Source organism: Opisthocomus hoazin, chromosome 15 (assembly GCF_030867145.1).
Source record: "Opisthocomus hoazin isolate bOpiHoa1 chromosome 15, bOpiHoa1.hap1, whole genome shotgun sequence".
Classification (NCBI taxonomy): domain Eukaryota; kingdom Metazoa; phylum Chordata; class Aves; order Opisthocomiformes; family Opisthocomidae; genus Opisthocomus; species Opisthocomus hoazin.
In genome coordinates, this window is record NC_134428.1 from 7980751 (window position 1) to 8007775 (window position 27025).

At 44.5% G+C, this 27025-nt stretch overlaps 1 protein-coding gene, 1 long non-coding RNA gene and 1 other non-coding gene across 9 annotated transcripts in view; 2 read left to right on the forward strand and 1 right to left on the reverse strand.

Moving 5' to 3' along the window:
• MRTFB (myocardin related transcription factor B) overlaps positions 1–19273 on the forward strand; it is a 108300-nt gene extending 89027 nt beyond the window's left edge. For 6 of the 7 annotated variants that reach the window (XM_075436116.1, XM_075436115.1, XM_075436118.1 and 3 more), the window contains 7 exons: positions 1232–1385; positions 3596–4621; positions 5997–6152; positions 9392–9550; positions 9854–9991; positions 11454–11514; positions 13908–19273. In XM_075436116.1, the coding sequence (XP_075292231.1) occupies positions 1232–1385; positions 3596–4621; positions 5997–6152; positions 9392–9550; positions 9854–9991; positions 11454–11514; positions 13908–14446 (2233 nt within the window). In that variant the 3' untranslated portion in view covers positions 14447–19273. The remainder of the gene's footprint in view (positions 1–1231; positions 1386–3595; positions 4622–5996; positions 6153–9391; positions 9551–9853; positions 9992–11453; positions 11515–13907) is intronic. The other variant, XM_075436121.1, reaches the window with a different exon arrangement.
• Positions 15552–25032, reverse strand: LOC142363211 (uncharacterized). Its single transcript, XR_012765564.1, has 3 exons — positions 24828–25032; positions 18158–18351; positions 15552–15640 (listed from the first exon to the last, which is right to left on the reverse strand). It is a non-coding gene; the product is annotated as an uncharacterized LOC142363211 (long non-coding RNA).
• Positions 25033–25408: 376 nt separating this feature from the next.
• Positions 25409–25480, forward strand: TRNAT-CGU (transfer RNA threonine (anticodon CGU)). Its single transcript has one exon. It is a non-coding gene; the product is annotated as a tRNA-Thr (tRNA).
• The last annotated feature ends 1545 nt before the right edge of the window (positions 25481–27025 follow it).

Genomic DNA, 27025 nt, shown 5'->3' on the forward strand with positions numbered 1-27025 from the left:
GGCACCGTTTTCACTCAGATACGACACAGGTAGGCAGAGCGGAAGAGAGGCTTACAGACAAGGCTTTTACAAAGACACGTGCTGTTGTTGTGGCTTTGCTGTCTTTTTACATCAGTTCCATAGACCACATTTTTGCTGTTTACAAATAAGAAACAGTCATTTTAAATTAGGTGAAATTTGTATATTGTTTATAGCCTGATCTCTAATGCTTATATGAGTTCTTGATCAGTGTTGATCTTTAGCACTTCTAACAGTGAGGGGTGTACTTTCTGACTGATAGCTAGAAGCTGTCAGAAAAATGAATGTTGAACGAGTTGTCGGCACCTGACAGCAGAATGAGAAGCTGACTATCTGCAGAGTTTCGTTCTCGCCAGCTAAGACCAGTCTTTTCCTAGAAGTGCTTACAGCGTAACGTGCCACAGTCACACAACCCTAAATTGAAATGACTTTCAGGCATATTTTTTTAAATGAGTTTTCACGGAGTTATTTTTCCTCAGCAAGTGAGGCTAGAAAAGTTAACGATACCATCTGTGGTTATATTTATAATTACCGTGTATCCTAACATTTGGACTAGAGATGTTTCTGCCTGCTTACCCACGCTTCGTATGTTCCGTTTACTGACATTTCAGAAACATTTCTTCATAAATCAGTTGAAAGAAATAAAAAGCTGACTTACAGTACCTAGTGGAAATGATGACATTTTTAAATTTTCTACAATTATTTTGAGATCTTTGTATGAGATTCTTCTTACGAGAAGATAAAAATGTGTCATCTTCAGAGTAAACTGCCATCACATTGGTCCTTATTAGGTATGAACATTGGACGTGCATGCAGCGTGGTTACAGAGCCCAGTATTGTGGGTTTTTTTTTAATTGATGTCAAAAGAAACGGAACTAGTTGCCCTAGCTGGTGATTGATTTGTACAAACTGATTCTGCAGTTCATAATATCCTTTGGGGATACCATGACAATAATAAAAACTAGAAAGTATAAATCAGCATGCTTAACCAAAGAGAAAAAAAATGCCACCATCCTGCACTGTTCTGTTTTCTTCTCTGTGCTGTTTTAATAAAAATATTTAATGGTAACATCTTACGTTGAATACATCTTTGTAAAAAAACCCAATTTGTTCATTAACTGGACAGACACCAGATTCAGAATCACAGCTTCTTGGTTGAGAACCATGTATTTAGCATTGACATAATCGTCACCCTTTTTCTTCTCACTTGAAGGCCGCTGAATGACAAACAGAGTAACAACGGGAACACGCCGCTGAATGCTTCCAACAGCAGTGCCCCACCGTCAGCTGCCAGCTCACCACGACAGAACAGTAATGTTCCTAGCCGGAAACCAGGACCTCTGCCTTCCAGCTTGGATGACTTGAAGGTAAAAAATACCAGGGATTTGTCCATTCCTGTGCCTTGCTGTAGGTCGCAGCTTGCAGACTGTTAGTCGAGAATAAGCCCGGATATTATTTACCAGTGAAAACTGTACTTTTAACTGTTGAGAATAAGGTTGTTGGCATTTTCATGCACAACTCTTCTGGACTTCAATATTTGTTTTGATTTAGCCTCCTCACACGCGTATGTTCTAGAAGTGACGTTTCTTTTCCCAAGACTTGGAAGAGGAAGCAGAATTTCAGACAGGTTGTGTAGGTACATAATTTGATACTTGGGGTAAGCTGTGAGGTGCGCTTCATGGGAAGTTTTAGCCCAGGCAAATTTAAACCCTGGAACAGTAATTTCCTCATGACAATTTTCATATATCAGTGCAGAGGGCTGGTTAAGCACTGTAGGTTAAAAGACGCCCTAATATTAACATATTCAGAGAGGTCACTGCTATAAAGCCAACACACAGAAAGAACACCAGTAAAAGAGAACAGAAATAAGAGATCTTCTTACCAGATTTCAATACATCATCTGAAAACGAACACTAAATTTCATGAAAGCCTCTTGAGGGCATAAATAACTATGTAAACTCTGTTTAAACTGTCATATGAAGGCGTGGCATATGTTTGTCTTCCTTCAGAAATGCATTGACAGGAATTAGTGCTGTGAGGGCCCTAATGAAACTCAGCTGGAAGAGGTTTATGGGCGTTTAGGTTCAGACCCTCCCAACAGCAACCACGGGACTGTGCCAGGCCTGAGCGGAGGCAGATGGACATCTCGTGGGCCCTTCTTTCGCGTCCCCTTCCCCCACCCAGGTTGTGGGTCGCCGAGCCATGGGTTTTAGACTCGGAGGGATAAAAAAAAAGAGGTTTCGGAAGATCAGATTTTCAAGACAGTAACGTATTGTTGTCAGTTAAAGCCAATCTTTTAATGTGAAGCAAGTCTATAAAATGAAATTCAAACAACAGTGTTTGAAATAAGCTTTTCAAACTTTAAGTTATTAACTTTTAAAATACTTAATATCTGGATTTGTGCTTTGCAGTGATTAAAGCTGTTCACTTCCCCATTTCTGCATAATTTACTGGTATTCCTGCTCATGTGGTAAAAGTAACATAAGCCGTACTGGCAGACCTGCTGGTAGTTTTAACACTGAATCATTTAAATCAGTTCTGATTAAGAATTCAGAACTGCATTGTTGAAAAACAGAAAAATTGGAATGCCCTCTGAAGCAAGTGATACCAGACTGGGGGAAATGGCTGATAATTGTTGTTAGGTAGACAGTTATTTAACATCAAATTGCTGTGGTTCTTAGAGATGTTATGCAAGTGGATTGCTGTGACTTCTCATCATTTCCAAATCATTAAGACCTATAATTTAAAATTCTAGACTGGCAAAGTACTGAAATATTACTGAGGTCAGTACCTTGTATTCTGTCAGAGGTGGTTCTACCATACGTAGAGCCCGGGCGCTCTACAGCTAGCTGTGGTGTACATATATCATAAACACAAGCCATTCATTGTGACTTCTTTGTTATATTTTAAAGCACGGAATTAATTTATACTCAGCACATTTGCACTTCACTTTGTCTGCGAGCTTACTGGAAAATCGAGAACATTTTTCTGTCAGGTATTAGATTAATTTTGACTGCTTATACTTGTTATGTTTGTAAAAGAAATCCTGATGGCACATAGCTCTTAACTGTTTAGTTGCTAGTTAGAGAGAGAGCCTTTTGTGTTTGATGGGTTTATTGAACCATCCACCTGACCTGGTAGAATTTCCCAGAAATAGACCTGTCTGTCTTGATGGCGTAACAGAGGGTTCAGCGTGTAGTGTTCTAGCTGTTCTAGTGCTTTCATCTGCACTGCTGCCATCGTCGACAGGTTCGCTTCCGAAGTTGTTAGCCCAGAATTGGAGCTGTATGTTCATTTTCTCATTTTGAGTATTTATAAAAAATCAGCATAACTTTGCTACTGTTCATTGTACAACAATGGAACTCTACTAAGGTTTTGGCCGCTTTAACAGTGAAAGTAAGCAGCAGGTCATGGATATGTGCCCGTGGGTCATGCACGCTGTCAGAACCCAGAGGTGTACTAACTACCAAATATGCTGAAAAGTAATTTTTCTGACTAAGATGTAATAAGGTAGAATGCATGTAATTAAGTTTTAATATATTATTCTTTTTTACTATCGTGCTTTATTTAATTTCAGGTAGCGGAGCTTAAAATGGAGTTGAAACTGAGAGGATTACCAGTATCTGGAACAAAAACAGATCTTATTGAGCGTCTGAAACCCTATCAAGGTCTTAATAACAATGGAGTTACTACTAGTAGCTCTGTTACAGTCACCACTTCTACTGGGGCCACTGGTAACATGGGGGAAGTGACTGTGGCATTTCCTGTTGCAACACTAAATAAACCCATGGCGAACACAATATCCAGCTTTCCCCCGGAAAAAACACCTACCGGGCCTGGCTGCAAAGCAGTGAATACTGAAAACATTAGCTCTCCTTTGCCTGTCTCCCCCTCTCCCTCAGAACAGTCTAGTCTAAGCACAGATGATACCAGTATGGCAGAGACGTTCACGGAAATGATGACCATGATGTCACCATCCCAGTTCTTAAGTACTTCACCACTAAGAGCAAGTATGAGCGATGATAACAAGAATCGCACTAGTGGAGGCATCTCAACCATGGAGTTTGATGTAGCAGAAAAGGACCGCAAACTTCAAGAAAAAGAAAAGCAGATTGAAGAGCTCAAAAGAAAACTGGAACAAGAGCAAAAACTTGTGGAGGTACTGAAAATGCAACTTGAGGTTGAAAAACGGGGACAGCAGCAACAGTCGCAGGCTCCCGGTAACTCTGCTGCGTTGGAACAGAAGCAGTTCAGTGCTGCCATCAAGGATGAACACACTCTCACCGACTGCTCGAGCACAAGCCCAGCTGTGCCCGTGGCGAGCCATTCTTCAGGACAGTCGGTATATACGAGTGGCCAGAACCCAGTTGCCAAAAAGGCGGTTGTTATCAAGCAGGAGATACCTGTGGCCAAAGCTGAATCTCAGAATGCCATTTCTCAGTTCTACATTAATCCACAGAGGCAGCCGCAAACTGCGGTTGTGGCCCAGCCTCAGGCGTTACTAACTACCCAAGGAACTGCACAGCTGCTCCTTCCTCTGTCTATCCAGGGACCGAGTTCTGCCACTGCAGTGCAGCTGCCAGTTGGAAACATAAAGTTGCAGGTAAGGGTGGTTTTATTTTTCATCATTTTGCATAATTTAGTATAAATAGATGAGTGTGTTGCTTGTAAGATTAACTTAAAAATCAGGCTTAGCCTGTTTCTGTTTTAGGGAAAAGAGTAGAAAATCTGAAGAGCCAATCTCTTTATAGCTTCTTCTAGTGCTTGCTTTCTTTGCGACTTTTGTTCCCAGATCCTCTTTCCTGAAGAGTCATTGCCTGACCACGTGCTGCCTCCATGCACAGCTGGTTTTGATTTGCATCAGCATATACCACCGTTTTGTTGGCTCCAAACTGCAGTACAAACCCAGTACTTTATTTTGATGCACGCCTGTTTGCAAAATGTGTGTTTGAACTTCCTGATGTGGTGATGGCTCGTTATATTTAAAAACGTGAATGCTAGGTTGTAGAACTCCAGTGGAGTTACAAAAAGAAACCGTGGTTACACAAATACTATTTCTAGGCTGATTGTAGGTAGTATCACAGTGACTAAATAGAGTGTAAACCAAGACAGGTTATGAGTGAAGAGGTCTAAGAGTAGTCTGAGCAAGCTGGAACGGTTTAACCTGCTGGTCTAAGGCAGAATTAAGCATGTGGTTCCCAGGGGCATCACTGGGACAGAGCTAGATGAGGTCCCCTGCCACCCATGTGGTTACTGTGCCACCGCAGTATTCTTTCAGCTCCAGCATGTGCTTGGCTGCTGCGGCACGGTGTAGGCCTAGGCTTTGGTGTCAGCACGTGCGCCATCACACTGAGCAGCACTTAGCACGGCTGGGACACTGATGGGGGCAGGTCCCACAGTCCTCAGCGCAGGAGCTGTTCCTGGTAGCTGCACACCCAGAGAGATCTTTGTCTAAATCCTGCTAGAACCCTGCTAGAGTTCTGTAACAACCGTAAGCAGCTTGTTCTGGTATTCCACTTCACTGATGCTGCAGAAAATGGTCCTAACTACCAGCTACAATTGTCTTTCCGGAGGTTAGACATGCTTCTTGCCTTCTGTGGCCACTAAAAACTACTATGATCTTCTTAAAAACCACCTTTTTCTTGGCATCATCAGTTTTGTCTTTCTGGTTACTCAAACCCAGTTCTTGTAGCCCTTTCTTACTGGTTATGCTCTGTCTCTTATTATTTTCATTGCTTGCCACTGGACTCTCTCCAGTTTATCTTTCTTCAACTCTGTTGGCAAAATAAACACCACCTTTTAGCTGGGAACTCGCCAGTACCAAGCAGAGTAAAAACTTTGTCTCCTGTACACGGTTCTCGCACACCTTTCCAGAATACAGGCTATTGCTATTCTGCATGATCTGTGCTATAGATTTTCACATGACATAATTTACTGTGAGAGACGAATAATGCAAATATGTTATCTTCATCCTTTAGGCTCAGTCACAAGCTGGAATACAGACCCCATCACAAATACCTGCTCCTCTTTCTTCCTCTGGCCTGGTCCAGGCAGCACCTCAGATGCACACTCCACAATCAAACCAAAATACCGTCACGCAGCATGCACTTGGTCAGACCCAACAGATCAGAAAGGTTTGTGGATAGCAGTAAGCGTTAAGATAAATAGCTATGTAATCTAATTCTAGGCAGTGCTTTTAGAATCTTCTGTGTCGTCTGCGTCATGTATAAATGATCAAGTCACCTAACATCTCCGTACCGTGATTTTCTGTGTGATACAGGGGGCTTGTAACTCCTTCTCTTTCCAGAGAAGGGCTTTATTTTTTATGTGCAGGGCTTTTTTATGTGCAGGGCTTTATTTTTCAGTTGCAAATAAATAGATAAGGCTAAAGACTTTTTATCTTAATAGTACTCATGGCACCAGTCTTACTACGTTCTTCCCCATGCTTGTGACAAGTGGTACACCAGGTATTCCAGGCAGTTTCTCTCACTCGCCGCCGGCTCAAAGTGGACGATTCCTGTAGGCAGTTCTTAAGAGAAAGCTTTTATCTGTGGCTTCAGAGATCTGTTCTCTTATAGGAGATTCTTTTAGTTTTTCTACTTCCCTTGGTGATTTCATGCTTCCTTAAAAAGCAAGCGACGCACTGGGAGACTGTGGACAGCAGTTCCAACGAGTGGAAGCCCCACCAGACAGCAGTACAGCTCTTCCTGAGGGGTGCAGGGAACACCTGTGAGAGAGATCCTTCTCTTCCTCTCTGCCCAAAACCATCCGCTCTGCAACCTCCCATGCCAGAACAGCCCTTTGCAGCGCTGGATGCACTGCTGTGAGAGCAGTCCAGTCGTGTTCACGTTCGTATGGTAACTGGGATCGACCCATCAGCACCACTCATCAGAGAAGAAAAGGCTTTCTCCTCCTTTGAGCCTCTTCTAGGCTGACCTCTGTTATTAGGAACTCAAGAGATGGGTTTGGGGCCTTTATTGCTTCTTTATCAGTGCTGTCAACTCTAAGGCTCCTGTCCCTCAGGAGAACGAGGCTTTTCAGCCTGCCCTAAGCAAAGGATAGTTCAGAAACAACTGAAATTTCGAGATGAAGAGGGTAATTTTTACAGTATGTTATGTAACTGTGACAAAATATCTCAGCCTTCAGAGCTTGTATTTCGGTTTACAAAAGTGCATCGTAACACCCATGTTCTGGTGTGATTTGGGGCTTCTGCCTGTGCAGTGTCCTCTAACCTGCTTCCGCTAAGGCTCTTGCTCCAGAGAAGAACTGATCTTAGAACATGCCACTCTGGAGACAGCTGGCTAACAGAGGGGAACACAACTAAATGAGCATCTTCACTCCTCAGACTGCTTGTTCAATCTCTTTAATTTCATGGACATTGAGGTTATCCTGCAAAAGTCAGAGCTGACACATATCCAAACAGCAGATTTCATCCAGGTTTTCCAGGATGGGGTGAGGGGCTAATCTTACCTGGTTAATTCAATAGGTCCCGCACAGAAACTTGCCAGCCATCCCAAGGCACTTACTTGTGCCAGAGACTAGCAGTTTGATTACTTTACTGTCTAGAAGTTTCTTGAAATGATGGCAAGAGGTGAGATAAGCAAGAATGGTACCCGCTGGTCCTTCCCCCTATTCAGGTTAGTTGCCATGGAGACCACGCACTTCCCAGCAGACTTCCACCTGCATCCGGCTGTGCTGAAGCTGCACTGCCCGCCTGGCCTAGCTGTTCTTTCACACAGCTGCTGCCACCCTGTACACAGGAGAGCAGGCAGCCTAACTGCACTGCTTTTTACGTCGGACTCTAAAATACTGAGGTGATACGATAGATCAGGACAGTATGCATGACTTCAGCGTTAGATCTACCTGTCTGCCGTTTGCATTCATGAGGCTTGGCTATTTCAGCAGTCAGACTGAGCCAATGAACTGTGAGTGAGTAGCGCTGCTTACTAATTCAGCGCTTTTTTTAGTGAGGTTGGTCTTCCCAATAGTGATCACCTCCATAAATAGTTGTCTTCCAGAACTGGTTTCCCTTGAATCCACCTAGACTTCCCCAGGTAGCTCAGATGTTTAGGCAAACCAACTGATGATTCCATTTATTTTCTCATACACACTTGAAGTGTCTCTTCACGTTCTAGCTGCCACATGGCCCTTGTTCTTCAGTTTGTTCAGTGATAAGGAGAGATCACCTCGGCAGCAGACAGCTGGAAAGTACAGCAGATTCCACAGAGATCATAGAATCACAGAATCACAGAATGGCAGGGGTTGCAAGGGACCTATGTGGGTCATCTAGTCCAACCCTCCTGCCGAAGCAGGGTCACCTACAGTAGGCTGTAGAGGACCTTGTCCAGGCGGGTCTTGAATATCTCCAGAGAAAGAGACTCCACAGTCTCCCTGGGCAGCCTGGGCCAGTGCTCCGTCACCCTCAGAGGGAAGAAATTCTTCCTCATATTCAGACGGAACTTCCTCTGCTTCAGTGAGATGATCCAGGTGGCTAACAGAAACTGTATTAAACCTTCTGGGAGCAGACTTCATTTGGTATTCAGGCTGTACTCCACAACGCTTATCCTGGCTGTATCTCCAGCCCCAACGTAAGATTTGTCACACCTTTGTCATAAAGGTATCTGGGAGTGATAACTGAATTTCAAAGCACACTAATGTACTCGTACATTCATAGCTCCTCTTCTTCTCTCTTTAACGTAAAAATGTGAGAAGTAGGATGCTGCTTGGAATCATTTGCAATGAGTGTATGGACTATGAGTTGAAGAAATAAAAAGTGTATATACCAGTAACCACATTTACAGTTGATACTCAGGTTCATCAGCTGTATCTTTTGCCTCTCCCTCACTACTCGTAGATACCTGTAGTTAAAGGAAATTCGAATGACATGGCACAAACCAACCATTCTGTCTTGCAACAGGCAGCACAGGACAAGTGCGTACGCATACACTAGTTTGTATCAGGGCAGAAGTAAGCTCAGTTTGGTGACTGACCGCTGGGCGGGGAACTCACGCCTGCTGTATTAAGCTGTATTAAACTGTATTAACCTGCTCCATGCTCTGCTGAATGTATTTTGCAAAAGTTGTGTTACGCTTTCCTCGTGCTTCCTGGAGAGTCGCAGGAAAACATTTTTAGTTATCAGGGATGAATGAAAGCATGTCAGAGCACAAAGTTTCTTTCAAAGAGTAATTGTTCTACATATACAAATTACTCCACTGGAGGAAAAATCCAGTGCAAATAACATTCCCTTAATAGGGAGTTTAATGAGCGTTTTAAAAAAACCCCAACTCTTAAGCTTTATTAATGTCATTTACCCAATGTTGTTAATTAAAAAAAAAAAACCACAACCTGAGACTGGTATGTTAATCCTTTACAGGTTTTTCCACCCACCACATCAAATACCGTGTTTTCCTATCAGACTGCACCAGTTACAGCACCTTCACAATCTTTTATTAATAAAACACCAAACACTAACGTTCACACTGGTGGTAATCAGATTCCCTCTGTGCAGAATGGACCTGCTACTCCTAAGAAGGTAAGATTAGCCCAACAGTGTTTCATAAAGTTCAGGTTTATATTATTCTTCTTAAGTAGCATGGGACTATGTACATACTGCAGTTCACTCAAGGAGGAAGAATGTTTTGTAGATTTTAATACTGCATGTATGTATGTATGTGTGAGAAAGGGAAGAAGCAACTCCTGTCCCTCTGATTGCCTATGCTATCGTTATTTGTATATATGTAGATTGGTACAGCAAAATAGGATAATCTGTAAAACTTGGTAAGTCTTGAATTCACTAAAGCGTATTGTTTAGTCATCATTTTGTTATTTCACGCAGCCTGGCTCTCCATCTCAAGCACAGCCTTATATTGTTCAACAGTCCCTCTTCAACAACACGGTATCCAAGACAAAAGATCCTCCTCGTTATGAAGAGGCCATAAAACAGACCCGCAATATTCAGACATCGCACCGTGAGGTAGTTATTTTTCTCCTGTTTAATCTATTAAAAATGTGGGGGTTTTTTTCTTCAGAATTATCAAAGCCATTTCTTATCATAGTTTTTTTTGTTTGGTGCCGAGATTCTCTAACATACCCTGTTAATGTTTTCATAACTGTGTTTAACTGCAGGACTCATGTTTCATCATTCTTTTTATTACAGTAGCAGACGTGAAAATCAGGTCATAATGTACCCAGTTGGTGATACATATAATTAGGATAATGCTGCTCTTGCTACTTAACAATAGCTAGCCTTCAGCTGACTTGTTTCAAGGGTGTATGACATCCAAACTTCAGATGTAAAAGAGAGAAAATACATTTTCCAGCGTGAGTAGACTTGAGGAGAATGTGTGTGAGAGTGTTTATACACACTTAGGCAGAGACACACAGCATAGGTGCTTGCTTGAAAAGAGTACCTTTAGTGAGCTTGGTGAACAGTCCTGCGGAGTCCCCGTCAGTTTGCCACGGTACCCTTTGTGTTGGAGGAAGACTGCAAACAAAACTACTGAACATCCCTAACCTCACGCCTTTCAGAACTATCCCAAAAGATAAAACCTTGTAGCGACTTGCTGTTGGTGGCTGGTGTTGTGATGGCAGACACTCTGGCAGAAGTGTGGGTATCCAACGCCATTTCACGTGTTCTTGGCATGTGTGAGGCGTCCTCACAGTGGAGGCACCCAGGTCTTCTTCCATGAGTCCATCGCTACCAGTCAGTGACGTGCCTCCCCACTGGCTGCCTTCCAGAGCTAGACCTCCTGACAACAGATCACTTCGCATCGCCGGACTATGACCAGTGGTTTAAAACCCTGGTTTAGTTTTGAGGCCATCGTAAAAGTCTCCCCTTTTCCTGGGCCATTTTTGAAAGAATGGGTTTGTGGGGGGTTTGTTACCTTTTGCTTAAGGTTCAGGTATTCAGGAGATGGCTGTTAGAAGGAAACAGATAAACAGCCAATGAAAGCTTCCCCCCCACTTTAAAAAATAAAAGAATGTGAATCTACAAATTAAAAAAAAAAAAACAAACCCCCACACCTAACGAAATGCATCTGACACGATGGCTGTTTGCAGGATATCTCTGAGGGAAAGCAGTTCGGGGTGCACCCCCAAAGCCCTGCAGTTGTTCCAGACACGTACCCCAGTACAAAGCAGGGTCAGTAGTCCTCCTCCTTAGCCCTAGCTTTCGGCACCTCTCTTCTAGGTGGCCTTCAGGAAATTGTTCTCTTACTTTTCAGATTTTTTCCCTATTCCTTTGTACTGAAACAAGCCGCGGGGATTACAGGTGTCTCTCCAAACTCTCTCTCTGTTTTCTAGATTGACAGTTCCATACGAAGAACTTTAGTCATGATCATAGGTTAGTGCTTACGTACTACTGAGAGAAGCTAGGATTGATCAGCTTAGGAGAAAATACTACATGGGAAGAATAACCCTCTTCTCATGCACTACAGGTTTCCAGTGCGCACAGCCAGCAGATGGATGATCTTTTTGATATCCTCATCAAGAGCGGAGGTAAGCTAATTGACATCTGTGTGATGTAGAGATTTAAGACCTGATAATAAAAAGTCAGCGCTATGATGAAAGGAAAGAATTCTTCCAGGGAGAGGAGGCAGAAGCTATCCAGCCTGGGTAAAACTAGTATTTCTGAAAGTTTGCAATAATTTTCTGTTAAAGAAAACATCTACCAAAACGCACAGTCAGCCTGCTGTGGAACTTCTCTGCTTGTAAATCAGCCCAGATCCACACAGCGTTCACACGATTAAACAAACACCTTAGGTTAGCACGGACGTATTTTATCAAAATTGGAAAAGTTGAGCAAGTACATATAATGTATATTGAAATTATACCAAAAAATAGAGTAAGGTAAGAGGTAAAGCATGTTGATACTAAAACTTCATTAAATATAACCACGTATTATCAACTCTGAACATCAAAGAGACATTACTGGAAAAAGTATGTATGAACTACATGAAGACGTTAATGAATAACAGCTTTCTCTGTCAGTTACAATAAGGGAGCTATCCGAACGGAACTGAAATACACACGCAGAGTAGCTTTGCAGTGCAAGGAGGAGGCTTTCAGGCATAATTAGGCTTTGCAGACTATGAAACCGTTACAATACTGGGAAATGTTCTGGTGCCAAGCAATTCAGTTAGCTGTTAGTACTGCTGCCATAGAGGGACCTTGACAGCAGTGCATGCCAGGACATAAGTGACTGACTGTAGGCTGCTGGAACATTTTAGCCATATGCTAAACACCAAAGTATTTTCTCTTTTTCGAAGCCAATTGCAAAGTCAGGAGTAGAACATGGAGTAGACAGTGACATACCGAGATAAGTGACCTGTGGCAGCACACCACAATAAGTTACGGCAGTCAAAATGCAAGCATGCAAAGCAAAAGAAAGCAGGCAGAAGCAGAAGCACTTTATTTGGTATCCATAACATTTTTATATTCCCTTGTCCCCCACCCCCAGAATCTCATTGGTGAGGGTCTCTTGGCAAGCGGTTCCTTTGCTCTTCTGATTGATCATCTTGCGTCATTCACCCAACCTTCACGCTTGGCTAGGAGTTGGGGTTTCACATCCTGTTTCTTTGTTCCTTTCCTCCTGTTCTTCAACCACAGCTGCACAATATTTTTTGCCCAAGGATATAGCTGAAATTCATCAAGATCATCAAGGCCGCCGGCGGCCCATCCGACTCCCACAGTGAACAACTCAAGCTAAATTAAAAAATGCTTTCAGTGCTTTTATTAAAAGACTGCATGGGTAGTTCAAAGAAGTTCTACCTCTGGAACAGAGGATGTAGGAAACATTGTGTGCTTGCTTAAATTTGAGTGTTATGTTACTAAACCTATTTGATCTTAAAGGTAAGAACTGCTCCATATTTGTAAAGTTGCCATAAAAAAGCAAACGTTTCCTGATCCTTATTAAAAAAGTGAAGTAGAGCATTCAGGGCTTTTGCGCTTCCATGAGCAAGTTCTGCAGTGAAAGAGGTTTGGTTTACTGATGTACTTCAAGAGACGGAGAGGGTCCATCCAGTAATGCTTTGCTTTTACTAAGCAATCATAGAATCACAGAATGGGTTGGGTTGGAAGGGACCTCAGAGATCACCTGGTTCCAGCCCCCCTGCCGTGAGCAGGGACATCTTCCACCAGCCCAGGTTGCTCAGTCCTTTTAAGAGATGCTTTTACAGGTTTTAAGGATGTGATTTTTTGCTTGGAAAACTGGTGCAAAATCTGTTGTCAGGTACGTTTTTGCTGACAGAAACATCACCTGCGCTAGAGGATTTGTTTGCATATTCTGGCCTGTCTCATCTTGGTTTTGGACTCCATTTGCTTGTAAGAATGAATTTGAACCTCCTTTGCTTTATTTCCTTTTCTTGTTACTGCCAGTATCTGACCTGGAGCTTCTTGACAGAGAGTGGTTTTAGATCTAGATTCAGGACTGAATGCATCCTAATGACATCAGCTGATCTCTTAGACTCGAATTCATCAAGGTGGACACAGTACTAAACAGGGATGGAACTGAAAATTGTATTGGGTACTCCTCTCTAAATGAGGAAATGTGTTGGTTCCATAATTAATCTAATTAGTTGGAAGAACTGTAAATGTGGTGGTAAAGCTAACATCTAGAAAATTGTTCTTTTCATCAGTATAAATGTTCTAATTAGCTGAAGTATTACTGAAAGCAGAACTCTGGAACTTGCTTGAAGTACTTTGTTGTTCATAGAGCAGCTGACGTAGTCCGATGTACGCAGTGTTTGAGTTAGAACAGCAAAAGGACGCTTTCTCCACTGAGTTCACTGTGGGTACATCCCAAAGTGGGCAAAAAGGGGCTGGAAGTTGTGAGCTTGGGGACATATGTCATTATCTTTTATGAATTCAACAGTGTGGGTTTTTTATTACAGAGATTTCCCTTCCGATAAAGGAGGAACCTTCTCCCATTTCCAAAATGAGACCGGTGACCGCCAACATCACTACAATGCCAGTGAACACAGTGGTATCCCGCCCACCTCCACAAATCCAAATGGCCCCTCCTCCTGTCTCCATAGAACCAACCACCAGCTTGTCCCTAAGTTTGGAAAACCAACTTGAAGCCCTCTTGGATGGAACTTTACCGTCAGGTAATGAAATTCCTCAACTGACAAGCAGTAATGAGGACAGAGAGTCATTTTCTTTAATTGAAGACCTCCAGAATGATCTGCTTAATCACTCCAGCATTTTAGATCACTCTCATTCACCCATGGAAACGTCCGACCCACAGTTTACCACTAATAATTCTTGTCTGTCTCTTGACCTTCCCGACACAACTCTGGACAATATGGAATGGCTAGACATTACAATGCCCAGCTCCTCTTCTGGACTCACTCCTCTCAGCTCTGCTGCGCCCAGCGTGTTTTCCACTGACTTCCTAGACCCACAAGATCTGCAGTTGCACTGGGATTGAGCCGTAGCCAATGCGAACGCGACCTGCAAGTCTCTGTATGGCAGAGGTCCATTATTCCACCATTCTGATTGCATTTAAGGTAAATCAAGACAGCAATGTTTGGAAGAGCAAACGCTTGAAGCTAATTCCTTATTGATTCTCAAGTTTACAGCAGTGAATTACTTTGTGCTCCTGTCAGTAATGCCAATCAGGGCCCTCTGAAAGCTGTATTCCACAAGTCAGGAAAGGATGATTGTACTTACCCGTTACAAGTACCCCGAGGTAAATGCATCACAGATGTGTAAGAAAGAAGTTAACGTCTCTGACTTTGTAATGCTCAAGTTAGCAACACAACGTGGCTAAGCTTAGAGCAGCAGAGGTGAGATTTCGACTGTCTGTATTGACACAGTGAGCAGATGTGTGGGGGAGGGGGAGGTATCGCTGCACTTCGTTGTTCCTGTGGACAGCCTGAGCCAGGTTCAGAATGAATTGGGAGGGCAAAGGCGAGTAGAAGCACTGGCTGGTTCAGTGAAGTTTCATGTATCTAGTCTCTGAATTTGTTCAAGTTGTTTTTATATTTTGGTTATGTGGTTTTTAAAACTCTTCCCCCATTCTTTAATCATGAGGGAAGAATTTAACTGCATCCAAAGGGATATGAAGTGTAACTGCAAGAAATCCACTGTAGCTCCGCCAGGTAATATTGAGAACACTGAATTTTCTACAGCAATGCTCTGGATTTAATAGCTAGGTTTTAATGTGTATATCAGACAGTTATTTGTATACTCAATTTTAACTTTGTATAGCTTATTTTTGTGAACAGAGGGGAACAGGAGTCTTCAAACAAGAGATTACTACAATGGAAATAATAAATACCCTGATTTACTCTGTGTTTGAGGATATTTGTTAGATCATGGAATCCAGTATCTCAGCACATTAGGACAGTTTGGTTATGCTGTTGTGCACTAGGCTCCTGTAAGCATCTATGCAAGAACAGTCCCTGTGCCCTCAGTAAGGGACGTTTGCAGGCACAGACCGAGTTGCGGGGGACAGTACTGACAGGACAACCATCATTTCTTCAGCAGTACTTTATCTGTTGAACAGCCTTGTCTACCACTACGTAACATCAGGGCAGCTGAACAGAGAAGCTTCTCAGTGAGAATCCTGAACAGCAGTATCAGGATGTACTGTTTTGTGATGAGAAGGCGTACTTCATACCTGAAACAGATAACAGCAAAAATTCAAGCTCTTACCTTGCACTGCAGCACATGATAATACTATTTTTTTAATTCCCTTAGTCTTTTTTTTCAGAGTCTATTATGAAAGCAGTTGGAAAAACAAACAAAAAAATGCAAATATAAATAAAATACTTTGAAATTCTATGGTTGTCTCTCAGGTAATAGCTGTTAAATGTTGCCGTAGATGAGGTGCGCTGATAGTCACACATAAAATTGGAATTATTTCCTATTGGGGAATTCCTAAATCAAGATAACAATGAACAATGAAAACATGATATATTTTCTAGTCTGAAAACTGATCTCATGGCAGAATTCATTCCTCGCCACCAACCTTCAGAAATAAAGTTTTGGAGGAACGAATGAAAAAATGCTCTGAAGCTTTGCTGACTTCTTAATATGTATCAGAGAGCATCAAAGAAATAACGAAAACAGAAAGTGGCCGTTAACTATTTAGCAACCTATACAATTAAAAAAAAAAAGCCAAACCCACAACACAATCATGTTAGCATCAAACAAAATACTTTTGTCAGAAAATACTTTGGAATTAACTGCAGATTTATGTCTCCAGATACACAACACGGTCTGGTTGGCTACCATTGCCGAATTCCATTGGCTTCAGATAACAGAGTGGATTATATCATATGTTTGCATCATATCAGTTGTCAGCACTTTAAATCATTGTATAACTTCAGCAGTTTTACTGGCCAGGATTTACTGTAGTCTGAAACGAAGTACAGAAAAAGAATCCATGGAGATTTTCCCGACCAAGGATGAAGCTGAAAGGCGTACTGCCTTATGCCTTCTTGCTGTGCCTCCCGTACCTGGGTACAGCCTTACAGGTGGACTGTCTGCCTTAAATGTTGATGGTACAGGGCTCTTCAATAACACCGAACAAATACATGCGACTTTGTGCGTTCCTTTCCATTGTTTTGTCTTGGGAGCTAATACTAAGTGCCCTCAGCTGTTAGGAGAATAAGAATTAAGCATTCTTGGTCTGACAGGAACAACTTTGAATGAAATTAAGTGTTCTGCAGTACTGTCAATTTATTACGTGCGATACACCAGACGTCATACCGCATCCATGTGATTAGTTATCCCTTTTTGACCCTGTCTTCTGATTAAATAAGAGGCAAGTAAATTAATTTTTAGAGGACAAATTAACCTAGAGCAACTGTACTGTCATTTTTGATGTGCATGTAAATAGAGCTTGAAACTGGCAAAGTCATCTTGCTACAAAATTATCTTTATTGGCAGTGTAGAATGTTAACTAATCCGTAGGAATCTATGTGCAGAAACAAACCCAGACAGCTGTGTTGTTACCAGTACACTATCGCTTTCTACTCTAAAAGTGTATTCGCAAAAAAAAAAAAAAAATTTAAAAAAACGAGATCATTTTAGTTTTTAAAGTACAATTATTCTAGTGTAGGGAATGTGTGATTACTTTTTTGTACATTTCAGAATTGTGTATTAAACCCTATATATAACGGTTTGCTTTAGACTTTGTTCTGAGATGTGATCTATTTGCCATAGGTATCTATGCCTGTTACAGCAGAAATAGGCTTTGCTTCGACTTTCGTGTGTGCATGTTCTACATGACAATTCGTGTAACACAGATATAACGCATCTTAGACACTTCATCGTGACTCTGCTTCTCATGAAGAGAACAGTTGCAAAGGAATGCACTGGCACTAAATGTGCCACTTGATGGCTGCGGTATACTAACTGACACATCCTGTCAGGTGGTGGTAGTAGATCCTTCAGAGTAATTAAGAATACCATTTTACCAGTGTGAAAATCAAAAGTTAGTGTTTACACTTCTAGAGACGGAGAGAGCTCAGACGTCCTTTACCAGGCTAAAGTTAATCAAGAGGAGTCACATCCTGCGTTTAGTGCAGAAGTGGTATTTGATGTGCACGTCTAGTGCCATTCAGCATTAGTTAAGGCAAGTAAGATTACAGGCAAAAAATTGTGTAACGTTATACTTAAGAAATTGTTGTCATAAATTTAGCGGTTCTCTCTGAGAATAAAATTAATTCATGGCAGTTGTTCTCTACAGAAATTCGGAGTCTAAGCCAGCAGCGTGGGCTGGCAGAATCGGACCTTTAAAAAGCCGAGGCCGCAGCTTTTACAAATAAACACTACTTCATGCTGACATTTCTTTCCAAGGTATTTCTGAATTCACCAGCAGGAGTTACGTTCAAGGAGCAGGTGATCAAAACGTAATTTTCAGTATTAAACGTTTACGTAATGTAGCCTCAAACCCTCAGATGCCTGAGAAGTGCAGGCACCATAGTTGGAAACCAGGCACAAGCTGCTGGACTGTTTTCAAGGCGGAGAAAATGCAGTCCGAGCACACGTTTAACTGGAAGGGCATTCTGTGATGGCAGCACAGTACGGCTCACCGACGTGAACGGTTACTGTCTGGGTGGCATCTTCAGTCTGTTAGAAACTGACAGCAAATTCCATTAAAACTGGAAAAGACGTTTCTTCCACTTACCTCTAGCAAACGTTCTGCTGAAAGTCTTCATATGGTGGTCCATTAAATGGCTGTGTGATGGCTTGTAGACCATGCTGCAGAGGGGTTTCTAGGTGAGGTACGTGGAATGGAGCTGCAGATAGTGTATATGTGGCCAATAAAGAGCATCCATCAAAACCAGAAGTAATCTCAAATACTCCTTTTATACCAGGTTGCTAGGAATAAAGTGCAAAACAGAGAGACACCTACATCATTCCGTAGTGTCCAGTATTGAATATAAACACTTTTTTAAGTTAAAAGTGCAAAAATGTATTTGTAGAAATCTAGCCAAAAAAGCCATTCTAGCTATGAGAGTGAATTCTCGATAAAAAGCAGGGAATGGTTAATAACTATACAATCACACTATTTTTGTAAAAAATACAGCTCGGATACTCAAAAGACAGCCTAAAATAAATTATAATAATATATAAATTTAAATAGGAACCAAAGCATTGCCATTTGTATTGCCAAAGGAGGCACTTTGTACTTTGAAGCGTAGGAAATTAAATGCCCCAAAGTATTATCCATACTTTTGTAAAATCAAGGATGTAGATATTTTCAAAGCTGTTTTTGATGTTTACCAGTACGGATCTGGTTTTGCTGTTTGAGAAATTTGCATTAAGTAATAGCACAGGCTTTTTTCCAGATCAGATTTTTCTTCACAGTACTGCTTGTGGTAGAAATAACGCTAACCCGAGTGGGTGTTTCTCTTCTTCTTTTCATAGTCATAATTACATCTTAGCATCTCATTTTGTGGAAAGGAGGAGATGGACACCTGTCTCCAGGGCCCTCTTCATTTAAGCACTACTTTACTGAACGCAAATGATGGCAATCAGGGCGTCGGTTCATATATTGCCTTTCTATAAGAAACCATGATGCCTTTGTATTTGCTGTTTGCACCCCTGAAATCGATTCCATACGTTTGAATGCCATATGTTTTGCACATTGTACTGTATATATGTAATGCATACTGTATTTTTATATGTGTACTACATTTATCAAATATTTTGTACATAGTGGCAATATTGTAGCTACTGAGGAAATGTTTGATATTTCAGCATTTTTGCTAAGTGTCTCAAATAAAAAAGGAAAACTGTGTTCATCTGTCCATGCTTACTATTAATGGTAATTTTCACTTTTAAGTAGTAACTAAAAATTCTGACTCTTACGAGGCAGAAGCATTTGGCCTATGTTTCCAGGTACCTTTCTCACAAGAAGGACTAAGAGAGAAATCTGTACTGAGACAAACTTCAAAATCAGAGCCAAAATCTGTACAAACAGAGATCTCTTGAACTCTCAAAGTTTAGGTTTGGACTGGTTTGGGGTTTGTTGGTTGGGGTGTTTTTTTGGGGGGGAGTGTTTTGGGTTTTTTTAAAAGCAATACTATTATATTAATTCCTTTCCTGTTTTTTATTCTTTTTCTCAAGAAAAGGTGGGGTCAGAATCCAGACTTTTTAGTACTTTTGTTATTAAAAAAAAAAAAAAAAACCCCACAAAAATCGTGATATATGCACAAGTGTAACTATCTTACATAACACAGAGGTGAAAGACATAACATGATACTCTTCAACAGATTTTAAATGAAGTGGCTTCATACAAATTGACAGCTGTAATCAATGACCTTTTTATATAGCTCAAGCTGTACAGTCCCTATTTTGTCATTTGTCCCTGTATGCTCATGATGTGCAGCTGCTGGGGTTTACACACACACACTCCCCCATCTGCTGAGAAACGGCTGTTTCTTCGGCTCAGCCCAGCTGTACAAACCTCATCTTCCACGAGCACTTTTGGAAGGTGTGAGTACTTGGGAAGGGCGTGCTTTTCCTAGGCTACCTGGAGAGTAACCATGCCTTAGCTGCACAAACCTAAGAAGCTCTGACAGCGTTCTAACTAAATTGCAGAGACCTATTAAGTAATTTTGTATATTCCCCCTTCTTTTTAACAAGAGCAAAACACCTTATTAACTAAGTCTTCTAAAGTCTAGCATAGAAGAGTCACTTAATGTGTGCATCAACCACGTATGACTGGGGGGGGCGGGCTGCTAAAGAGATCACTGCGCAAACACTAGTTCAAACTCATCCCCATCAAAAAGAAAAAAAAAAGCCTGATCAAAACTCAATATACTCTGGCAAGACTTTAGAAAATACAGTATGAATCCAGCAGAGATTTCTGTCAACCGCAGAGAGGCGAGTCTCGCGAAATGCTGAAAGGCTTCATGCCTTGCATTCCCCCCAGCGTCTGCTGGTGGGGAGGGGAACAAGCTACCCTGCTGAAGCCGCCTACAGAAGCAACAGCAAGGGAGCGCGGCGGTGCTAACACTGTTCTGATGCTCAGTGCCAGGGTGAGAAAGGAGGAAGGAAAAATCTCGGTTTTGTCCCCACCCCAAGTAAGGTGTTTTTTTTAGGGAGGAAAAAGGGCATCTCACGATCCAGCACAGACGAGGCATTCCCAAGAGGTGCGGTTGCTATTGTGACGCGCGGGTGTGTTGCGGCGGGTCCGGAGCAGGCCGCGGGAAGGGGCCCGCTGCGCTGCTCAGACCAGGCCACGCAGCCCCCAAGTAAGTTTATATAGGCATTCTTATCAGCTGCAAAATACTACGATGCTTTTTTATCTTTTAAAGATAAACTCTTTAACAAGAGTGGACAAGGGAAAAATCAATGGATATCATCTATCTGGATTTTTGTAAAGCCTTTGACACAGTCCCCCACAACAGCCTTCTCTCTAAATTGGAGAGCCATGGATTTGATGGGTGGGCTGTTCGGTGGGTAAGGAATTGGTTGGATGGTCGCAGCCAGAGGGTAGTGGTCAAATGTCCACATGGAGACCAGTGATGAGTGGAGTCCCTCAGGGGTCCATACTGGGACCGGTGCTGTTCAATATATTTATCAATGACATGGACAGTGACATCGAGTGTGTACCCTCAGCAAGTTTGCAGATGACACCAAGCTGAGTGGTACAGTTGAGACACCAGAAGGACAGGATGCCATCCAGAGGGACCTGGACAAGCTGGAGAGGTGGGCCTGTGTGAACCTCATGAGGTTCAACAAGGCCAAGTGCAAGGTCCTACACCTGGGTCGGGGTAATCCCCGCTATCAATACAGGCTGGGGGATGAAAGGATCGAGAGCAGCCCTGCTGAGAGGGACTTGGGGGTACTGATAGACGAAAGGCTGGACATGAGCCGGCAATGTGCGCTGGCAGCCCAGAGGGCCAACCGTGTCCTGGGCTGCATCAAGAGAAGCGTGGCCAACAGGTCAAGAGAGGTGATTCTGCCCCTCTACTCTGCTCTGGTGAGACCTCACCTGGACTACTGCGTTCAGCTCTGGAGCCCTCAGCACAAGAAGGACATGGAACTGTTGGAGCGGGTCCAAAGGAGGGCTACAAAAATGATCCGAGGGCTGGAGCACCTCTCCCTATGAGGACAGGCTGAGAGAGTTGGGCTTGTTCAGCCTGGAGAAGAGAAGGCTGCGCGGAGACCTGGTTGCAGCCTTTCAGTACTTAAAGGGAGCCTATAGGAAAGATGGGGACAATCTTTTTATCAGAGACAACAGTGACAGGATGAGGGGTAATGGTTTTAAACTAAAACAGGGTAGGTTTAGGCTGGATATAAGGAAGACATTCTTCACAATGAGGGTGGTGAAACACTGGAACGGGTTGCCCAGAGAGGTAGTGGAGGCCCCATCCCTGGAAACATTCAAGACCAGGTTGGACAGGGCTCTGAGCAACCTGATCTAGTTAGTGGTGTCCCTGCTCGCTGCGGGGGGGTTGGACTAGATGACCTCTAGGGGTCCCTTCCGACCCAAAACTTTCTGTGATTCTATGATTCTTTTACAGTACTAGTCTTAATTTAACCAGAAAGGAAACCGTGTTTGTACCACCTTCTTCTGAATAGGCACTACCTGTAATTCTCTAACAACAAAAAAATCTATGGAAAAACAAGTAAGTACAAAGAATGAGGCTATTCTGTGAGAAATGAAGTGACATTTCAGGCCATACTAAGGCAAAGAAAGGATTAGAAAATCCTTTCTGATGTGGACAAGATCACAGCCACTTTCATTCATGACCCTTCTGAATCCTTCCAAGGTTTTCAAGATGTGCTGGATTGTGGGGTTGCGTATCTGCACCTGGGATGCTGCTCGGCTTGTGTTCTAGAACACACCCCTCTGTGAATTCAGGAGGAGCTGTGAGCTGTTGTGTACACACAGGTTTCTTTTCACCACGAAGCTGCTTCATTTAAACATTCACGACTGCACGTCCTCTTGTGGAGGCAGTCTCCATACTAGATCACCTCCTCCTCCTTCTTAAAGTCCACTCTGTGCTGATGGCATCAGAACTCGGCCAAACACTACAACACCTTAGTACCCATAAAACGGAACAAATTTAAACTTACTCATGTGCCTTGTGAAGGTCATGAAACACCTTTTCTTTATGAACGTTAACCATTCTAAAAGTTTGCAGGCTACATACGCCACAAGCTTACCTTCAGGTACTGCATGCCAAACACCAGCATTGCAAGACAAGCGCAGCACTTTGTGTGTGTGCGTGCATTACAGAATTCACAGCTTGACTGTGTCAGAGATGAAGCACTTGTTTTGGTGCCAAATGGCAATCTGGGGTTTTGTTTACAAAGACCAAGAAATCTAAACACATAACCCTCCCCCAAACTGTGTTCATGTGAGTACTACGATGTCGCCACCAAGACAAGCAGGACTGCTAACGCTTGAGATCATGCTGCGTGACCTCTTCCCATCAGCCAAACCCTGGCTGTCAACACAACCTGCATGTATGAACCCATATTCCACAGATGGCCACCATCCCACTTGTCTTCACTCCGCACAATATTAAACGCTATATACTCCTGCCTGTTCGCTTGTTGTGTACTACAGAGATGTTGCCAGAGTGACATATTTATCAGAATATTTCTACTGCCTCAAGTCAGAGATGTTTCCTTGCTGCAGAGAAGTCGCACCACCCCCACTGCAGTCTGCAGCCCCACCCAGACCTTCCTAAAAGAGAATCAAAGTCGCCAATGAGGAGCATCTGAGACCCAACAGCTAGAGAGATTTTTCCTTTAAGTGTTTATCCATAAATTGATAGAGTAACTCTAAGAAATGTTTCCCTTCACACAAAAAGTTACCTGAAGATGAGTCTCCAGCCTTCTCTGCAGAAAAAGGACCGCAGGACCGCTCTACCTTAACACTGCATCATTCCCGAATCCCTCCAAGACAGCTGCTCTCCAGTAAAAGTTAAAACAGTGAACAGAGATATTCCTTCATAAGGCTAGGACAAAGTCTAGACTGAAGTAATTGATAACTGAGGAGTGTTCCAGCTACCCCACAGCAAGTCTTTATCAGCTCCGCTATAGAGCTGAACAAACTCTGCATAAACACGGCTGCTCCCCTGTAGAAAAGTCAGGGAGGTTGCAGGAAGGGGCCTGGTTTCATACATGACAACAGCCATCAAAGCCCTCTCCTACAGCAACACCTCCATCTCGTAGAAGTGAGGCTTAGGGAAGGAAGAAAAAAACCTGGTGATTATTTTCTCCAAAATCTCTGGCATTGTCTTTTCAGCATCAGAGTCTTGCGAAGACTTCCCTTTAGGAAATTCATGTTGTGTTTTGAAAAAGATTTGGTCAGAAGAGAACACTGCGTAAGGAGGATTCAGCATAAAGAATGCGGGCTTTCACATGGAGCTCCAACGAGGGTAACCACCACCACAGAAGACACTTTCAAACAAAAGGATCCAGACGTCAAAAGAAACTGCAGGAAATTGCAGGTTTTTAAATCGAGTTTACGTTTTAAGAACTATTGTTTTGATAAATCAGCTCACCATCAAACAGCACTTTGTTTATCTGGACAGTAAGATTTTTGCAGACGCACTGAGGAAGCAGAGGGTGGGCAACCTTTTTTAAACCCAAGCAAGCATTTCCTCTTCATCTGCTCAGAAGATCTTTACAGTCTCAAATTGAGCTTTCAATCTCCCCATTCAGCTCAGGAAGAACTTTAGCATGAGAAGATGTTTTACCATTAAATCCTATTTCTGATGCCAACCAAACATGTTTATTAAAACTGTGGCATATTTGAAGAGCGACAACTCATGAATTCCGCGCGTATTTCAAACAGTCCCCTCTGCTTCCTCCCATCACAAAATCACTTCTCAGCTCACAAAGATACAAAACCACAGATAGGACACAGAGGAGGAGCTGCACAGGAGCTGCTGTCCCAGCGAAGCTGACAAACGGCAGCATCCGAAGGACTGAAATTTGTTCATAGAGCCAAGCCATCGGGCACGAGTTTTCCTGACGACGGCTCAGCGAGCACCCCAAAAGAACACAGATATGTTAACCTTTCAACGTGCCTGCACTACAGCACCGCCAGATGAGTAACTCAGCCTCGGCAAAGGTACCGCTGTCAACACCTTTACGTGCTTCTTCCACCAAAAAAGATAAAGGCTGGCCATAGCTGGGCTCCGTACCCCTCCCAGGCCGATAAACAAATTCCTTTCACCCAGGAAGATGGGCTTGAACTTGGGCGTCCAGCAAAAGCTTCACAGGGATCTCCACAACGAGCCGCAAGTGAAAACTAAAGCCCTTGTGGTCGGGTCACCCGTGTACATATCTAGGACACCAGACCTGGAAACACAGGCACTTCGCACCTTTCCTGCACCGCGGTTCGCCGCTCGAGATGTCTGTGGAGAACGAGTACCAGGCACCTGGCGGGCTTACCGCCGTTTACCGCGTGGTCACCCCGCAGGTTTGCATCGCTGCTTCTCCCCTCGGCGGCAGCAGGCTGCTCTCCCGCCGCTGCTCCGACCGGCCCAGGCGGGCTGCGCTGCTCCCGGCGCCTTGCCCGCCCCGGCGGGGCACCCCCCGGCCGCGGCACGGCGGCAGCCCCGCACCCCCCGGAGCGCCGCTGCGGCACCGCCTCCGCGCCCGGAGGGGCGCCTCGCTGGGCGAGGACTCCCTCCCCTCGCGGGGCCCTTCCCGGCCCGCCCCACCCCACGGAGAGGGGCCCTCCCCGGCCCGCTCCCGCAGGGGCCGGGACACGCACCAGCACCACCACCACCGCCTCCACCTCCTCCTCCTCCTCCGTCTCCTCAGCAGCCGCCCGCCCCCCCGCGCGCCGCCCAACGGCCGCCAGGTGCGCGCGCAGGCGCGGGCCGCGAGGGCGGGGCACGGGCGGCCGCGCGGGAGTGGCGCCAGCGGTAGAAGGGCGTGGGGAGGGGCGAGCAACGGAGGCGCGGTGGCCAAGTGGTAAGGCGTCGGTCTCGTAAACCGAAGATCACGGGTTCGAACCCCGTCCGTGCCTGCGGCAGCCGATGACTGTGGTTTCGCTCCTTTTTAGGGGACGGCGGGAGCCCCGGCGGCGGCGACGAGACTCGGGCGCGTCCCGCGGCCTGCCCACACTGCGTGTTTCGTGTCAGAGGTGCGAGGTCGAGACGACATCTGCCAAAGCCGAGGGGAGCCGTGCCACAGGCCGCCGACATGCGCGCCAACGCCGTGCTGCACAAGGCCAAGATGCGCACCGAAGCTGCACCACGCGTGGCCGAGATGTGTGCCAAACCCGTGCCACAAGGGGCTGAGATGCACGCCAAAGCTGTGCCAGATGTGGCCAAGATGCGTGCCAACACTGTGCCACACGAGGCCGAGACGTGTGCTGCAGCTGTGCCACACGCGTTTCCTGCCCGGCGCCCACCAGACACAGACTGGCTGCTGCGAGGAGCGATGGAGCCTCTGCAGCCGCTCATCTGAAGTGATGCTGTCCACAGGCTGCACCTACCGAGATCATCCTGTAACTCCCAGGCCTTTGCATTCCCCCCCGAATCTGTTTGATTATTTATTAATCTAGTTCCGTCTGCCGGTTAGTGAAACACGAGGTTTCTTCATCTGTATCACCACCTGCTCAGAAGGATTATTCACAATCTGGTTAGTGTTCACATTTTCTGTTTCTTTAAACACAAAAAAACTTGCGGTCAGGCTGGAAAGGGGTAAGGACAGGGGCTGGTTCCGCTGGCAGGAGATGTGCGACACTCACCCACCGCCACGCACACGCAGACAGCGCGTACCCCAGGCGCGCTGTCCCGCCAGGAAGGCCAGCCCAGGGACACGGGCGGGACCTGCCGCCACACCAGCACACCCAGCTCAGGGCTGACAGTGCCGGCAGCCATCCTGGCGACAGCACTGGTAACACGCTACCAGTCGAAGGAGATGGTCACCGGCTCATGTCCGGCGTTCACCTGCCGTTTGAAGCCTCACTGACCTGTGATTATTCCATGCAGTCAGTTTTGTCTCCTTCGTGACAGGTCTTCCTCCCATAACCTGCACTGCTGTTGTCTGCAGTGCAGATGTAGCAATAATTAACACACCGCGCGGGTTTACTGCCATGACATAAAGACATTTACACCACATCAAACCTTCAAGAAAGCGTTGGCAAATTCGCCTTCAGCCATCTCCTCTCTAGACAACACAATCCCCAAATCTCCCCTTTTAGGTCAGGTTTTCTAATCGTGCCTCTGATCACCCTTGCTGCAACCCCCCAGACCCTCTCCGGTTGCTACACACTCTCCTCGACATGAGGGCCCGAAGCGGACGCGCCACTGCTGCCGCCGACCAGCCCTGAACGGAGCAGAGCGCTGCTGCACGCCACAACTCGCCGGCCCCCGCAAGCGGTGGAGCGGGAATTCACGCCACGCGTACCCAGCCAAGCCTCCGCTGCCGTAGCCGCAGTGCTCGAGGAGCCGCGCAGCTGCCATCGCATCAAGTGCCAAGAGTCGTTACCCGCGCTGGCACATGTGGCCCTTTCCCCAGAGTGGGCCGCAGGGCGTGAAATGTAAGCTAGAAATTCCTCCCTGCC